This window comes from Bos indicus x Bos taurus, chromosome 12 (genome assembly GCF_003369695.1).
Source record: "Bos indicus x Bos taurus breed Angus x Brahman F1 hybrid chromosome 12, Bos_hybrid_MaternalHap_v2.0, whole genome shotgun sequence".
NCBI classification, from domain to species: Eukaryota; Metazoa; Chordata; class Mammalia; order Artiodactyla; family Bovidae; genus Bos; species Bos indicus x Bos taurus.
In genome coordinates this window covers 12,117,557-12,135,911 of record NC_040087.1, presented here as the reverse complement: position 1 = coordinate 12,135,911, position 18,355 = coordinate 12,117,557, and the positions used below count along the sequence as shown (strand labels likewise).

The following is an 18,355-nucleotide window of genomic DNA, read 5'->3' as shown; positions in this document are numbered from 1 at the left end:
ATTTCTTCTATGGACTTTAGGATTCTGTGTTAGAACACTGGCCACTTAGCTGGAGGAATCTCATGGTTCATTAAGTTCCATATTGCAGAAGATAGAGGATATTTATTATAATCCAGAGGAATGAATTCACTTCTTGTTACACCTAAATGGGTAGAGTTTTTAAATAGAAATAAAATATATACTTAAAAGCAGTATGATTTCAAAGTCACACCAACCAGGAACTTGCAAAATTGGGGAAAAACAGGTTTAAGATGTACTTACCATAGTAACACAAAAAACATTCTCCAGCTGATACAATTTCCCCCTTAATACATAAAGACTGCCAGAAAACACGCACAAAAATCAAATGAATGAAAGCGGCACGTGCACCTTCAAACGGAGCTAAAAATATTTTAAATTCCTAATTACATATTTGATTAATGTTAGTTATTATTTTAATGAAGCATTTCCAGCACTGTATTTCTTTAGTTTTGCCCTCTCTCTTCAAGCTGAACAAACACGTGCATTGAATATTCAGTTGAACCTAACAAAAGCCCACAGTTAGCATGCCTGATGGTTCCCACCATCATCTCAATTACGAGATCCATACTTATCAGCAGCAGTACCGTCATTTATCAGTTTTCACTGATTTTTTATGAAAGATAAATGACAATAAAACATGCAAATGCTACAGTAAGAAAAATATGGCAATGGTGCCCAAACAGGATCACATGTTGGTAGGCAGGGATCATACGATCAGAACCCGAAAATTTCATTTTTAATCTGATATTAAGAAGTTCCAATCAAAAATTAAAGGTGATTTACAATTATCAATGCATAATATATTAAAATCCCTAGCTACCTATGTGTTTTGAAGAAGAGTCTAACGACTATGTATCATCCCTCATCTGTTCAGTGAGGCAGGCTGCCTAAGTTATCTCTAAAATAGTCCCCAAATCTAAAATTCTATGGTTCTAAGACAAGGATTCCAATTTTATTGTTTTGTTTCCTGCTAGTGATCCCATTTTCTGAGAAGTTTTGTCTACAGAGCAAATTGCATTTACTTAATAACCTGCTTTTTATTTTTATTAATAAATGACATCTATAATGACTAATTAGTGCGTCTGAGTCTCAGAAGATAACTCATGTTGTCTTACTGGACTGACAAAATTTCAAAGTCAAAGAAATATTGATGTTGTGTTGATGAACTACATTAGTTAACCTACTTATTAGCTATGCTGATGAAATACAGCTTTTTCATCAGCATTTTCAACATTTAAAAATAGTTAAAAATAGCTTAAGCTACTGAGAATTACTATCTTATGAAACAAATATAAACATAAAAAACAGGAGGCTTATTTAAAAAATGTTCTGCCTCAATATTGGATCATGCAATAATTAAATGGCATTAACAAGGGAAGGAAATGCTTTATTTTATCTGGGTGGTGGTCAGAAGAATGTGAGTGTGAATGTGTGTTATTTTTTTCTAAGCACTGAGTTGTACCTTTATGGTTTGAGCACTTTATTGTGTATGTATCATGCCTCAATAACACAATTTTTTAAAAGCAGGGAGAAATATTATAGATTCTCCATGTTTTAGAGACATAAAACCTAAAGGCAATATGTAGCTTGTTAGGATTTTGATTTGAATGAATCAACTGTTTAAAAAAAAAAGAACTTCAAGAAAATTAAAGAAATGGAATATAAGTTGAGTAATTATTATTAATTTTATTAGACTTTAAAAAAATTATTGGATATACAAACTGAAAGTGGAATAAAATGATTTCCAGTATTTGCTTAGATATACCAGCAAGAGAAAGTGGAGAGTAGATAACAAAATATTGACAAAATACTGAAGCTGAGTGACAGGTATGGTAGAAAATCATTACACTAATGTCTCAATTTTTTTGTATGTCTGTAAAAAGTCTGTAACAAAAATCAAAGTAGGGACCTTCCCTGGCAGTCCAGCAGCTAAGACTCTGCACTTCCATTGCAGCAGGCGCAGGTCTGATCCCTGGTTGGGGAACTCAGATTCTGCATGCCACTTGGTGAGGCCAAAAGGAAAAAAAAAACTCAAAAATATACTATACTGGTATAAAAATATACTATATTGGTACTATATTACTGTCATAGTAAAAACATACTATACTAGTACTATTACTATATTACTGGTACAAAGTTATTGCATATAGTCACATCTTTTCTCTCTTGAACCTCATTATGGCAAATCCCCTTGAATTTTAATCTGCAGTTGCAAAGGTTGGGCATCTGGGCAGGTCTGGGCACCTGGACGAGTAACAAGAAAGAGGGGACCAAGACAGGAACAGAGTCTGCTTAAAGGCAAGCCAGTCAGTCAGAGAGAAATCCAAAGCTAAGCTAATAGAGGCTAGACAAGGAGCCAGGTCAAGGTCAAAGAAAAAATGTGAAATGCAGTTGGGTAAAACATGAGGTGACGACACCATAATTTCATACAGCACTCTGTACTTCATAAGTTCTATATTTATTTCGTTCCTCAAGTTAATTCCCCTAACAGTTCCACGAGGGAGGAAGGACAGGCATTCTTTCCATTCTTACACTTGATAAAAGAGACATGGGTCACAAAGCCAGCAAATGGCTGAATCTCATCTAGGACCTCAGACTGACACGGTGCAGCACTGTGACTTATGTCAGTGGTTTTCAAGCTACTTTTCAGAAATATTTCAAGGATTCCACCAAGGCTAGATTAAAATTTCATTTAGAAATATAGACTATAATTTTTAAAATGTTCTCAAATCATTAAGCATGTAAGAGAACAATACTATGTTAGCTTTTAATTTTGAATTCACTACTTTTGGGGCAAGTCTTGGACTATATTCAACGCAGTTTCCAGCTATTTCTGTATTTTATGTTGGTTACATAGTTGTAAGGAAGTTGTCCTCAATTATTAAATAAAAATGGCATCCTTACAATTACATAACCAACATAAAATACAGGTAACTGGAAACTGCATTGAATATAAACTAAAACTGTCACCTGTAACCTTATTGCTTATTTTTTCTCATAAATAACCAAAAACTTAATCCTATCCAGCGTATTAATGTCAACAAAATAGAATTTTAGTTTTTAAATATTGAGATTCTGCATAAAATATTTTTTAATTGTTATAAGTTTTTTAAAATGTTATAAGTCAATTATACCCTTAAAGAAATAAAATAAAAAATGTATAAAATGTAGAGGAGGCAGCAACCAAACACATCAAATACACAAAGTTCAATATTAAAGCTCTGCTAACATCCAAACTAAGAGAGGTGGCCAAAGATAATATTTACTTAACTATATATTTTTTTTTATGGAGCTCAGTAAGATATAATATTTATTAATTTTAAAACATACATACACACAGCAAGCCCATTTCCCCCACCAGTACATACATATATTTTCTATTAGTAAGTGGCTTAATCATATCCTTGTAGGTGAGAAAAAGTTAAAAGTAACCTCAAACTGAAAAGAGGGATTATTTTGGTTTAGTATCTATGGCCCCAATTTGCAAAATCTTCTTTTTCAAGTAGTTCTGCAAGTTCTAACCAGATAAGATCCTCAAGTCTCAACCTGGACTTACAGTAAATCATTTTTAGTTCCTTAACTCTGAAGTTCACAATATGTTTTAATAAACAAAAAAATGCCCAAAAGCAAATATAGAAATGAGAAGGTTATTGATCTTAGATCCTTAGACACTGAGATGATATTTTCACACTGATCTATAAATTAAAATAACATAGAAATAAACTAGAGAAACACTTGGCTTTTTAAGTATCATTTGCTTTCCATGCTGTAGAGTCTCTTGGCAATATTTTTCAAAGTAAAAATAAAATAATATTTTAATGTACTTATACACAAATTTTCTTCAGCATGTTAGCCATAACAATCTAGTCAAATACTTGGTCAGAGGTTAAAGATAGAATCTCAGAATCAAGACCAAATTTTAGCTGAACTACCAATAGACTCCACATTGGAGCCTCTTATTTTGCCTCCTCTGGAATGTCCTATTCTTTTGAAGCCCAAGTGTCTAAGGTCAGAATTTCAATATTAACCTCTTTAGAGTAATAGAGAAAAGTGCTAGTTAAATTTGGAAGGCATTCTAGCCAATGCCTTTTGGAAAAAAACAATATGTTGTTAATAGGTTAAGGCAAAAAAAAAGTGTCCACACAAATTCTGGTCCCCTTAAAAACCATTCTCTAAATGCAGAGCATGACTTACAACCCAGAAACCAAAAACCTGCAGTCCAACTGGTTTAACATTACCACCTAAAAGTTTGGACCAGAGCACTAGAAAAGATGTATGCGCTGATGGTAAATGATTTTGCACCTTGATAAAAAGTTTTGGGGAAGGCCTAAGTATTTGAGGAAACAAGGAAACTATATTGAAGAATAATTCTGCAACTTTTTATCCCTTTAAAAAGGTCCCATTTCAACTTTTCATGTTTTCTAACAATATCCTTTAAAATGTCCTGTAAAGAAGCATTTGACTCGTAGGGCCAGAGTGCAAATGCAAATAGCTTCCTTGTAGAAGTAACTTAAGAAATACCTAAGGAAGTAACTTTAGTCTATGGATTTGGCCCAAGATGAAAAAGGCCATAGGAAGTGTTAAGGCCTGGGATAAAGTTGAGATTTGTACATTTCACCATAAAGCAATACAACTAATTAGAAAACACCCAACCGAGGCTTCAAACCCAAAAACCCAGTAGCAGCACTGTCCATCAAAGAGCTCTGGAGCCCAGCAATCTGGACAACCAGTGTGTTCCCTTGACTTACACTGCTCAACTCTTTTCCTACTGCTCGGTCATATCTCCCCTCCTGGGGGTTGTAGCATCAAAAGCGACTGTCACTACATTTGTACTTTTGTCATAAGCAAATTTGTTTATAATGATTTATCTTGTCTTTCCTTGATTTATTTGCTAATTAAGTATATAACATACTAAAATTTTATGTCTTTTTTCCCTCCACCACTTTCCCGTCCCCTTTCTTTACTTCCTCTTTCTCACTTCTTTCTGTGTATCAGTAATATTTCCTTGCTAAACCAGATTCCTAAAGCATGTTTTTACTTTCACTTATTAGTTGAAAATTTGAGTGAGTTTCACCCTGTCCTCCAGCTGATTTTTCCATTTCTCATGATGGCAGTAGAGGATGCTTCAAACCAAAATCCTAAGTTCTACCCAGGCAACATTTGGAACAATAAAATAGTTTGGGGGTCCATGTATGGAATCAACACTTAAAATCTGATCACTTTGAATTCAAATATAATTACAAAATTTAACCACGCTGAGAAATGCCATTTTGAAAAATCTCCCTGTTATTTTCCTTTCCTTTTTCTGATGTGAACGATCCCTAAATAGTAGTGTTTATGGAAATAATGAATTACAGTAAACTGTGTTTTCCACATCATAATTAATCATAAATGTTTGTTTAAATAAGAAAGATAAAATGCTTTCCTCGCATTTTCACTGTATAACTATTTCATGACTTGAACGCCACAACTCACTTGGTAGAAGATATGACCACTGCATGTTCATCAGAATTGAGGATTTTTGTAAGATGAGCTGCAACTGAGTCTTCATAAATTGTCATCTGAAAAAAATAAAAAAAAAACCTACCCTGTATTACTGTTGCTGGCATTCATACAACTCTGTTATAGTGCTTCAAAAATGGCATCATCTTGACGCATGTGACACACGGCAATGGCTATAATGAAATATAAATGACTTTAATGAAATAAATACATTTATGAGAGTCATTATACAAAACAGATAAGTATTTCCTTTCTCTGAAAGGTTTTTAGTTTCTGGATTCCTTAATTCATATTCTCAGAGAAACCCAGAAAATCCATTTAAAATTTTGTAGGAAGTTTCATTCAAAATCTTTCACACTAAAAATAGCCTTCTTCCATGTAGTTACAGTTGTACCTTATATTTAGTGACTACACATGTGATAAAAGTAAATTGTCTAGCTTTATTTTATATGCTAGGAGATAGACATCTCTGAAGTAAGAAAAGCAAAACAATCTCTTCCTTTTGTCCCTTTGGAGAGAAAATTGATAACATTAAAAATTCTATGAAGAAAAAAGATTGGTTCCTGTAAAACCTTTATGTTTACAGTTGGATAAAATATTCTTATAAACAAAAACAAAAATGCTGCTGGAAATAAAGTAGAAAATATATTCATCTTTAACAGTAATTATTAAATATTAGTAATTAGGGCTTCTCGGGTAGAACTAGTGATAAAGAACCTGCCTGCCAATGCAGGAGACATAAGAGACACAGATTTGATCCCTGGGTTGGGATGATCCCCTGGAGGAGGGCATGGCAACCCACTCCAGTATTCTTGCCTGGAGAATCCCATGGACGGAGGAGCCTACCGGGCTACAGTCCATGGGGTCACAAGGAGTCGGATGTGACTGAAGTGATTCAGCACACATGCACCTCTGGGTGGCGGGACTATAAATAAAATTTTTCTTTTCTTTGTTAAATGTTTTTGTATTTTCCAAATTTTTTAGAAGCAGTTTTTGCTATTTCTATATCAGGGAAAAAAATTAAATACAATTAGTTTCTTTAAGAAATAAAGCCCGTGTTTCTAGATATTATTCCCTTCCTTAGTTTTGACAAGATCATAATTTTCTTAATGACAAAACAAAGATTTCCACTGTAAAATAAACAGATGAATTTTCCTAGAGGGAAAAATAAGCTGTCATAGATCAAACGGTCTTAGTAAGTCAGAGAATAATCCTTTGAAAATTATGTTCTTTTTAAAATCTCCAGTGCTTTGAGGTTTAATCAGAATGTAGAGTCTTTAAGAACATCTAAACACTGCAGCTATTAACGGTCTGGAGCAGGGATGGAATGAAGGGCCCTGTCTTCCTTTGTTTTATCTTGATCAACAGGCTTAATCTAGAGAACCTTAACCTAGGGAGGTTATTCTGATACGCCCTCAACACAGCAGGCAAAGCAGGAAGAGAGAAATTCTACAATATTCTGGCAACAAGTATTGGTGTGCTTGGAGGTTATTTAAGGGAGCTGGGTGAACACCTAAGAATCAAACAGGTGCTCATGGCTGACGCAGGAGATAAGTGAAAGCTGACCGGAGCCTGGCATCAGCTGGCTTCCCTAGAGCCCTGCTGGAAAGAGTAAACGGGCAGGAAGACTATTCAGGGAGAATTCTCTTGGGGTGGGATTAAGGGGGTCTGGATATGCGGTGCTTTCCACACCTCATCACTTCCTTCAATCCTCCCAACATGGCGCCTCCTCAACAGATGAGATCCATGAAGACGAGACCCACGAAGGCGAGTGATGCGGCTGAATTCACACAGCCAAGGAGGATGTCAGGGAAGGACCCTAACCGGGATGGTAAGGATTCTTTCCTCCAGAGGGGAGGACTAGAGGCAGTCAGAGACCAAACCCCAAATGGGAACAATTACAATTAAGTGAAGATGCTACTAGATCTTATACATGTTTTTTTTTTATTGTTCAAGATACTCTGTTTTCAAATGATAAACAGGTAAAGAGTTAGTCTTACATAAAATTCTTCAGACGCCTCTGGAGGTTCGGGAAGTAGAGAAGCTTTTGGCGGCAATTTGAGTTCATAGGTCATAATACTCCACCTGAAGGGAGAAGAATATCTGGTCTAAAATTGCTTTAAAATTTAATGGATTTTGTTCTCACCTCACATCCACACATGCTCGTGCTAAGTCACTTCAGTCATGTCTGACTCTTTTGCAACTCCATGGACTGTAGCCCAACAGGCTCCTCTGTCCATGGGATTCTCCGGACAAGAGTACTAGAGTGGGTTGCCATTTCCTCCTCCAGGGGATCTTCCTGACCCAGGGATGGAACCTGGGTCTCCTGCATTGCAGGTAGATTCTTTACTATCTGAGTCACCAGGGAAGCCCCTCACATACACATGCACATACATTCATGAACATGTTTACCAAGTATGGGAAGAGATGGACTTACCATAATCTCATAAAACGCTGAATTCATAATTTATGATTTCCCTATCTTACCAAATCTGAAATAACCAAGTATGGGAAGAGATGGACTTTATCATAATCTCATAAAATGCTGAATTCATAATTTATGATTTCCCTATCTTACCAAATCTCTGATTGGAGACTTTCCGACATTTGAAGGCCATGGCCCACAGTAAGAAATGTACATATGTAACAAGACCGCCCCTCTTTACTAAGTGCAAAGCATTATGACTTTTCTGTTCTTTTCTGTTTTACTTTTTAAATAATGCTCACTGCAATTTCTAACTAGATTATAAAAGTTACTAATGGGTCACAACCCCAAATTCTAAAATAATGTTCAAGATTAAATAAATGCACCTATGAAAAATAAATCATTCTGCAGGTAACAATCACTCTTACCAAGTCAGCTTATACAGATATGAAATGGAAATTAGCTAAATAGTCCCTCTTAAATTAAGAAAATAAGTGTGGAATTGAGAGGAAAATATTAATAGAAATAATGCTTGACTGAAGCAAATTCATTTCAATTAGCTGTAAACATTAATTTGAAACCAAACACTGAATCATTTGGTGTTAGACATAAGCAATCAACTCCAGATAAATCCAGTCATTTATCTAAAATAATTTCAATACGTGAGAAGAACAATTGGGTATAGACATTATTATTGTCAGTAACGAGATGTGAAATAAAGACTTTTAAAAGACACAAAGCATAATGAGAGCAGTATTACAAATTATGAAACTTTAAGAAAAGCATATCACAGTGACAGAACGTAGAGGGAAATCCCAAGATTAGCACCAGTATGTAAACAGAACCTAGTATATCAATCAGACTAATAAGTCTGCATAAAAATTCAAATTCTGAGAGAATTCCCAGAAAGACATAGGTTATCTGTTAGGGTGTGTAAACTAAATAGATGTGTATAACTACTATTCAACTCTTGATATGAATATATTATAAATATATGCCTGTTGCTGGTTTAGTCACTAAGTTGTATCTAAGTTTGAGACCCCATGGACTGCAGCCTGCCAGGCTCCTCTGTCCATGGGATTTTCCCAGAAAGAATACTGGAGTGGGCTGCCATTTCCTTCTTGACCCAGAAATCAAACCGCCATCTCCTGTATTGCAGGCAGATTCTTTACTGCTGAGCCTGCATGGAAACCCTCATTATAAATATACATATTTGAGCATAAAAAATCATTCTTTCCTTCATGCATCTATGCAACAGGTATGTACTGAACATCTCACACTGACAGTATTCAAGGGTCTGGTAACAGAAAAGTGAATATGACCTCTCTAATAAAGCTTATATTTTGGTGCCGAAAACAGATGTAATAAAAGCAATGAATAAAATAATAAAACTTTGTAAAACTTCATAAAGGGAAAAATCACAACTGAAAACCAGGAAGTCAAGTTCTGTATACCTGGAAATACTTCTCTGGTCAAAGGACGGTTACAGAATTGGGAAAGAAATCCACCCAAGTGTCCTTGACCTTCCACCTATACCTCTTCCCTTTATTGGCAAATGACTGGAGCTGAAGAAACAGGAGAAAGTCTCAGCACAAGCCAGGAAGGGATGCTCATTGGTACTGACTAGGTAGAGCTGGAGGCAGGAAGTAAGAACCAGTTTGATGGTGATTATGTGCATTAAGGGCTTCCCAAAGTTCAATCCTTGGGTTGGGAAGATCCCCTGGAGGAGGGCATGGCAACCCACTCCAGTATTCTTGCCTGGAGAATCCCATGGACATAGGAGCCTGGTGGGCTGCAGTCCATGGGGTCGCAAAGAGTCGGACACGACTAAAGCGACTTAGCATGCACGCATGTGCATTAAGAGTGAGTGCAGTGTTGAACAAAGGCCCTTGGAAACAGTCTGTACTTTGGTGTAGACAATCGGTTCAACCGCTTATTAGCAATTTGACCTTGAAAACAAAAGAAATCTCCTGAGCCTTTTACCCTGTAAGATAGAATAGTATTAACCATCTCTAAATGTATAGTGAGGATTAAATGAGACGATATTCTATTAAGAAAAGCAACTAGATGTGCCAGGCAGCCAAAAATATTAATCATTCTTACTCCCACTGTCTCTAGAAAACTCAACATTCATCTTTGTGAAATAGTCATAATAATGCTTTTCTTAGCCAGTGCTGTTTTGAGGACTAAATAAGTTAAAGTGAAGTCACTCAGTCGTGTCCGACTCTTTGCGACCCCATGAACTGTAGCCTACCAGGCTCCTCTGTCTATGGGATTTTCCAGGCAATAGTACTGGAGTGGGGTGCCATTTCCTTCTCCAGGGGATCTTCCTGACCCAGGGATCAAACCCAGGTCTCCCGCATTGTAGACAGACGCTTTACCGTCTGAGGGAAGCCCATATAAGTTAATATATATGAAAAAGCATATATAATGTGGAATATTTTTAAACATCAATTTTCCACTTGTACTGACAAACGTCCATAGTCAAAGCTATGGTTTTTCCAGTAGTCATGTACGGATGTGAGAGTTGAACCATAAAGAAGGCTGAGTGCTAAAGAATTGATGCTTTCAAATTGTGGTACTGGAAAAGACTCTTGAGGAGTCCCTTGAACTGCAAGATCAAACCAGTCAACCCTAAAGGAAATCACCCCTGAATATTCATTGGAGGGACTGATGCTGAAGCTGAAGCTCTAATACTCTGGCCACCTGATTCAAAACGCCGACTCACTGGAAAAGACCCTGATGCTGAGACAGATTGAAGGCAGGAGGAGAAATGGCTGACAAAGGATGAGATAGATGGATGGCATCATTAACTCGATAGACATGACTTTGAGCAAACTTCTGAGAGACGGTGGAGGAAAGGGAAGCCTTGGCCTGCTATAGTCCATGGGTGGCAAAGAATTGGACACAACTGAACAACTGAATGACAACAACAATCAGCTAAAGATATCCTGTTATCCTGTGGCCTTCTGACTGACTGAAGTGGGTGACAGAGGATGGGATGGTTGGATGGTATCACCAGCTCAATGAACATGAGTTTGAGCAAACTCTAGGAGATAGTGAAGGAGAGGAAGCCTGGTGTGCTGCAGTCCATGGGGTTGGACATGACTTAGTGACTGAACAACAACAACAATTCTTAAATTAGTAAAGAAAGCACAAGAACAAAATTGTCTTATGTTTCTAACAATAGTCCTAGCTTTTTAAATCCCCTTTATTTTTTGGGGGGGGTGGGGTGGCTTTGGGGGCTTCCCTTGTGGCTCAGCTGGTAAAGAATCCACCTGCAATGAGGGAGACCTGGGTTCGATCCCTGTGGGAAGATCCCCTGGAGAAGGGGAAGGCTTCACTCCAGTATTCTGGCCTGGAGAATTCCATGGACTGTATAGCCCATGGGGTCGCAGAGTCGGACATGACTGAGTGACTCACTTTCACTTTTTTTTTGCAGGTCTGTATTAAGGAGTTTTACCACAGGGGTGTTGTTTCTCTGCTAACCACCTGGAGACATTAATTTTTATAACATACGAGGGAAAAGCACACACCCAGTGCAGAGGAAATGCCTCACAGTATTTCCTAGGTTGTGGGGAGAGTGGTATTTAAATTTACAAGAAAAAGCCATTTAAAATACCTTGTGAGGTTTGGTAAGCGCTAAATTGGGCAGTCTTCTGGGAAACCACCTCCAGACTCTTTTAAAGACTGGAGACTGAGTCCACTTTATGCTCCCAAACTACATGGGGATCCCCCTCATGACTGGTTTGGGATTAACTCAGATAAATGCTCACCAACCTAGCTTTCTTTTTAAATATCCTGTCTGCAGAAGAATCAGCCATTGCAACATTACCTTATGGCAGGCAAGGTTACCATTAATTAGATTACAGCTTATTTTAGAGTAATTACATTTTGGATTGGTGGCTCCCTGATGAGATTTTGTTATTTTCGGGAAGAGTTCCACAGATGGCTAATCCTATCAGAGTTGTTTTGATTCATGCTAGCTAGAGTTTATAATGAGATTTTGACATTTGTGTTCCAGTGATGATGGCGGTTACTGCTTACTGAGTCCTGGTTGCTCCTTATGTGCCTGAGCGCAGTCGTGTCTGACTCTTTGCAACCCCATAGACTAGCCTACCAGGCTCCTCTGTCCATGGCATTCTCTAGGCAAGAATACTGGAGTGGGTAGTCATTTCCTTCTCCAGGGGAGCTTTTTGATGGAGTAATCAAACCCACATCTACACTGGCAGATGGATTCTTTATCACTGAGCCACTAGGGAAGCCCGGTTGCTCCCTATATGTCAATTCTAAACACCTCCTCCATAATACTCAGGTCACACAGACTGTTTTTTTTTTTTTTCTTTTTACATGTGAGGTATTTAGAGAGAGAGCAGTTAAGAGGTGCAATCCAGAATACCATAAAAACAGTGATGGCTCCTCCATGTGAAGCTGTTTTCCTAGCATTTTCCTGTCCCTGGGAAAGGATTATATTTTTTGGTATTTTGTTGGCTCAATTTCTTATTAACATGTATAATTAAGAAGATATACTGTCTAAAGTTTGTATGTTTTCTTTGGTTTTCATGAAACCAGAAGAGGAAAGGGCCATACCTTGTATATTCATCAAAAGACCCCCCACAAATTAACTATTTAAGCTTTCTGACCCAAACAGCAGTTAAAAGTAATTAGTATCAACATGAGCTTTCCAAATGGTTCAGTGGTGAAGAATCTGCCTGCCAAGGCAGGAGACATGGTTTCAATCCCTGGGCTGGGAAGATCCCCTGGAGAAGGAAATGCAAACCTACTTCATTATTCTTCCCTGGAAAATCTCACCGACAGAGGAGACTAGTGGGCTACAGTTCATGGGGCCACAAACAGTAACGTGACTGAGCGACTCAACAGCAGTAAGCATTAATGTAGCCATCTATCTTTAAAATAATGGGTTCATTAAACTAATCTTCTCATTAAAAAAATTCATTCATTCACTCAAAAAACATATTTACAGAGTGTCTGTTCTGTGTCAGGCTCTGTTCTAGACCACAAGGGTGGAACCCCTTCATGGGCTTACTGTCAGTACAGTCCTAATGATCAAAAAGAGGATATCAGTATGCTGCTTTCAATCTAGTTTTAGAAGAGAATTTGTTATTACCTGTCCAACATTTTGGTACTGGCTCGTTCCAGCTTCTCAAGTATCTGAGGAAGTTGGGTGTCGTCATCGTACGAGCCTCCCCAGCCGAGAACCCGGGCAAGGTCGTTTCCTGTCCCCAGAGGCAGTACTCCCAGCTGACACTGAAAAAAAAACAGCCCCACCGGAGACCTCAGACAAGTCGAGAGAGGGGGACTCTGACACTTCTGCACTTCACTGGTCAGCAGGTTAGGATACATTCATGTTAACTAGCAACGAAAAGAATGATGACCACTTGCCTGTTTGTTCAAGTTGAGCTTATCAATTTCTGACAAAACCCAACCTACACTTCCATCTCCTCCACAAACAAGAATCCGGAAATTGTCAAACTTCTGGAATAATCTTAAACTGAAAGTAAGAAGTATTTGATTTTAGGATAAGTGAATAAAAATCACTCTCCCCAATTCTTTTGTCATTCTATTGTTACATATTGGTACTCATGTTCAGATTAAATATAAGAACTCTTACAGGTGAATCATACTATAAAAATTAATTTGAGTGCAATGTGGAACTCACAAAAATGTCTTAATCATAAAGAGGAAAGAGGATTATATGCAGAAATGGAGACAAAATTAGGAAGAAAGGGGAGTGAGAAATGCAAAAACAAAAAAGAAGCAGAACCCAGGAAAGATTATTGAAGGTTAAGTGATGGGCGATGGTAAAAATAGTGATTTTTTTTCTTTCTATCACAAGGATATATTATCTCCATGAGTAGCATATTAAGACCAGGGTGGAGAATCCAGGGCACTGATGCTCTTGAGTGGCATGGGGGCGATTCCTAAAGAGATCCACCAAACATCACTAATGTACCCCCACCACACTGCCAGCAGTTTTTTAACTTCCTCTTTTCCTTTTCTCAGGTCAATCTTTCTACTTCTGCCTTCCTTCATCTCAAATTTTGACACATCTCACCCTCTGAATGTACTTTGTATACCTCAAGTATTGTGGAAAATTGAAAAAATATGGAGACAATCTCAAGAAGTTTCACAAAGGGAGTTCCTTGGAATTTTAGAGGATGAGTAGAAAAAATAAGATATTGGAGCCATGAAGGGTTATAAAACAGATATGCTAGAAGGGGAGACAAAGCTAATCAGCAATGGGAGAGACAGAGGTGATGAGAGAAGCTAGATGGGGAAGTGCCAGGACCCATGCAGGGGGAAGGAAGGGAGGTACAGCACATAAGGCAGGACTCGGGTTCAAATGAAGAGTGATACCCAGGGAACCAGAAGGGCCTGAGATAGCAAGAAAAAGGCAATGGGAACAAGAAGGAAGGCCCCGAAGGGACAAAAGTGAAAGGGGCACAAAGAGAGACTGAGAAGAGAAACAGAGAAGACAGGAGAGTGCTGGAGCACTAAACCCAACAGGCCTTTTCAGGAACTGGGATCTAAAGTCTTCATTTCTACTTCGGCGTTACAGTGGACTCAAGAGAAAAGCCAAGCTGGCGTGAGCAAATCGGAAAGAGAGTGTATGCCCCTGGTTCAGATGACTCAACACCACCTCTTCAACGAAAATCATATATATATACACTAAAAATGTATTCAAAGTGCCTCGAGGCATATTTTCCATCACTGAAAACTTAATTTTTTCCCCCAGATTTTAAGGTACATGACATTCCAGAAAGTTTGAAGTGGACAGTTAACAAAAGTACTTTCTGTCATTTATGGGAACCAAGTCTTAAATCCTTGAGAACTTGTTTCTGAGATCCACAAGAGTATCTGTGTTTCAGTTAAATAACTGATTATTTGTATTGTATATAGTTCAATACTAGCCTCCCAATGCAAATCATTTTCTGAAGTTATTTTTTTGTATTTCTCCATTTACATAAGTTGGTCTACTTCTATAGAGCTAAGCAAACAGAATTGTTTGATGTAGGATATATTCGAAAACATTTTCTAAACAAATTTTAGAGCTTTGGGCACACAGGAAGTTATATAAATATCAAAACGGTTGTGTTAAAATTTATAATTAGAACGTTAAAAAAAGGGAGGTGTGAGATCAACCCAGAGGCATCTAGATGAATCTACAGTTTTCATGAACTGAAAAATCAAATGTACTTCACACTTAGTGCTACATTTCATTCAAGGAAGATTTGTCAGTAATCAATTACCCCAAATGAGGACCGCCATTCATCAAATCAAACACCTGAGCTGGATTTAGTAACTGTTTAAATCGACGAAGAAACTTTACTCCCTGATTATCTCCACTCTTAGAATTGACAAAAACCAATAAAGGACTAACACAGAATGAAAATGTTGCTCTACAGAAACCTGTGGGGAAAAAAAACAAAAACACAATGTAAGATCAATATGCACCGCTTTCTCTTAACAAAACTTTAGAAGAAAAACAGTTAAGTTCATACTTCAGAGCCCCCATATGCAGACAGGTTTATTACTCACATATTAAGAACACAGAACTTACCTTCTAAAATATGAGCTATAATGAAAAATCATACAAAAGATGGTGAAAGTATTAAGCACAGATAATTTGAGATCTACCACTTGCCCTAGGAATACTTAATTATTAAGAGAAACCAATCATAGTGTACAAATTCACAGTTGTTAAAGGATTCATGCTAATTTCCAGTATTATACAATATTTAACACCTCCTCCTTAAGGTCTCAGAAAGTATTTTTAAATTTATAATAAGTAACAGAACTTTGATATATTGGGGCTTAGGGGGAGGCTGTTAACAGCACAGGTTAAAAAAATCATATCTTCTGCAGCTTCTAGTAGCTATGATATCTACTGGCATATTTCTATAAAAAGTTTGAAAAGATAAAGCACTTTATTGATGCAAAACATTAATAATAGTTTATGGTAAAAGCCTTATGTAATATGGTTTGTTTACAAAGAAGTGATAAGTATGCTATCCCCAAACCAGTGTTGTAAATGGGTTCTTCCATATGTACAATTAAGTCATAAAATAGAAACACTAAAAAAAGTGAATGAATGTATGGGAATATAAATTCCTACAATGAAACGATAGAAAAATGGGTTTCAAAAAGAGCTTTGCTAATGGGCAGTTTCAACTACAGAGGGGAAAAAATGCTTATAAAAAATTAATTTGTTCAGGTTGCATTTTCTTACAGAATAATGATCTTATTTGATTTGCTGAAATGTAAAATCTATAAATCTTATACACTGTAATTTCACCACTGTGTTAAAGTTATGTTAAACCTTAATTTTAAAATGTTCTTGTATAAATTAAATGTACTGTTCTGCAACTGAAATAGAATTATTATATATAAACTGACCAGAATAACCAAGTACAGTGTTATTTATACTAGGGAAATAGTGTACATATCAACATTTGATGAACCAGGAATATACATACTTCTGCTACCGATACTTACCATCAGAATCAGTGCTGTTGAGTGCAATTGGAGGTATGACAGATACTTTACATTGGCCAAGTGGACATACAGGATGGTATAAATCTTTACAGGCAGTGTGTACCTAGTAGCAAAGAAAGAAGCCTTCAGGAATCACTAAACACACATCCATGTTTTGTTATGGTACAAACTATGGCTAAGGAACTGAAAAATGAAGACTAAGTGCATCTTCAAATGTCCAGGAATTCATAAAGTATTTTAATGGCACAGTGTTTCTATTTCTAAGGAATGGACTAATCATTTTAGAGATGGGAATTTGATTTGGTTTGTGCAGTCTGTTTTCGTGGGTGACTCAGGCAAGTAGTATGTAGTCAGTAAATGCCTGGTGAGAGCAAGGAGAGAGGAAGAGACAGAGGAAGGAGGACAGAGGAAGGAAGAAGGGGAGAGAGGAAGGGAGGGAAGAAGGGATGAAGAAGGGAAGCAAACCGGTACACGTCCAGCATCACTGTCCATAGGAAAAACTGATGACACTGACCATACAAAATTCTTACATAATATAATGAAAATAAAAACAGTCTGCAAGGTGTCTGCAGGGATCCTGCAACTTTCTATTCACACCTTTTTTTATAACACTGTCATGCTAGTACAGTTATAAGGACATCTGTGCCTACTGTCTCAGCTAGACTGCCCTCTCGGTAACGAAAAGAGAAAGGTCTTATTATCGCCCACTCATCTTGAGAAGTGATCCACATCACCAGCACTCAGCAGATGTCTTAATTCCGTAGGAAAAAAAGTTTCAAGGTCACTCAAGCTTTGGAAACATATAATGTAGGACCTAGGCAGGAGTTGGAGAAGGCAATGGCACCCCACTCCAGTACTCCTGCCTGGAAAATCCCATGGATGGAGGAGCTTGGTAGGCTGCAGTCCATGGGGTCGCTAGGAGTCAGACACGACTCAGCGACTTCACTTTCACTTTTCACTTTCATGCATTGGAGAAGGAAATGGCAACCCACTCCAGTGTTCTTGCCTGGAGAATCCCAGGGACGGGGGAGCCTGGTGGGCTGCCGTCTATGGGGTCACACAGAGTCGGACACGACTGAAGTGACTTAGCAGCAGTAGCAGGACCTAGGCAATTTAGAATAATTTATGTATCTACCTAGAGAGCTTTTAAATGCTTCATCAGTAAAAGCAGGCACTTCATAAAGCACTTATTTAATGTGGTTTTATTTCATTAGTCCTTTAGAAAACTGGCATATCAGTTAAATATATTTATCAAAACTTTTAGGAAAGTAATTGAAATTTGATAGTGATTCTTATTCTGCTGATGACCTGATTTGGGACAGTTTCCTATTATGATTTATAATAATTAATCCATCAGTATTTTAGAAAAATGAAAATGCACAGTTTTAAAAGAAAACAGTTTGAGAGTCATGAAACAAAACAGAAAAATATTTATAACAGTGTTAAATGAAAAAAGCAGAGATAAAATTGTATCTTCACTATTTTTATAAAAAAGGTAAAACTATATCCAAAAACTGGGCAACAGCTGGAAAATTTAGGAGGTGATTCATTAAGGTTGTGGAAATACGGCTTGGTTTGGTTTTGAACCAAGTGACCATGTTTAGACACTAGAGATTCTGCTGTTAGAAACTCATAGTCTAAAGGCAAAATAATATCATAACAGATAAATGATAGTGTATATGATGTACAAGATTAAAAGGGATGGAAAAGGTGGCAACAGAGGATGAGATGGCTGGATGGCATCACCGACTCAGACACGACGGAGCGACTGAATAACAGCAAGCTTTCCTTTTTGGTTACTGTAAGTTTATCTCCTATGTCTGCAGGATAAATTAGGAGTTTGGGATTAATGTACACACACTACTGTATATAAAATAGATAACCAACAAG

The 18,355-nt window shown here is 37.3% G+C and overlaps 1 protein-coding gene across 7 annotated transcripts in view; it reads right to left on the bottom strand.

Annotated features, from left to right (window-relative positions):
- DGKH (diacylglycerol kinase eta) overlaps positions 1-18,355 on the bottom strand; it is a 208,034-nt gene that overhangs the window by 49,399 nt on the left and 140,280 nt on the right. For all 7 annotated transcript variants that reach the window (XM_027557145.1, XM_027557149.1, XM_027557148.1 and 4 more), the window contains 6 exons: positions 16,466-16,568; positions 15,220-15,379; positions 13,352-13,460; positions 13,077-13,216; positions 7,524-7,608; positions 5,497-5,582 (listed from right to left, as the gene is read on the bottom strand). In XM_027557145.1, the coding sequence (XP_027412946.1) occupies positions 5,497-5,582; positions 7,524-7,608; positions 13,077-13,216; positions 13,352-13,460; positions 15,220-15,379; positions 16,466-16,568 (683 nt within the window). The remainder of the gene's footprint in view (positions 1-5,496; positions 5,583-7,523; positions 7,609-13,076; positions 13,217-13,351; positions 13,461-15,219; positions 15,380-16,465; positions 16,569-18,355) is intronic.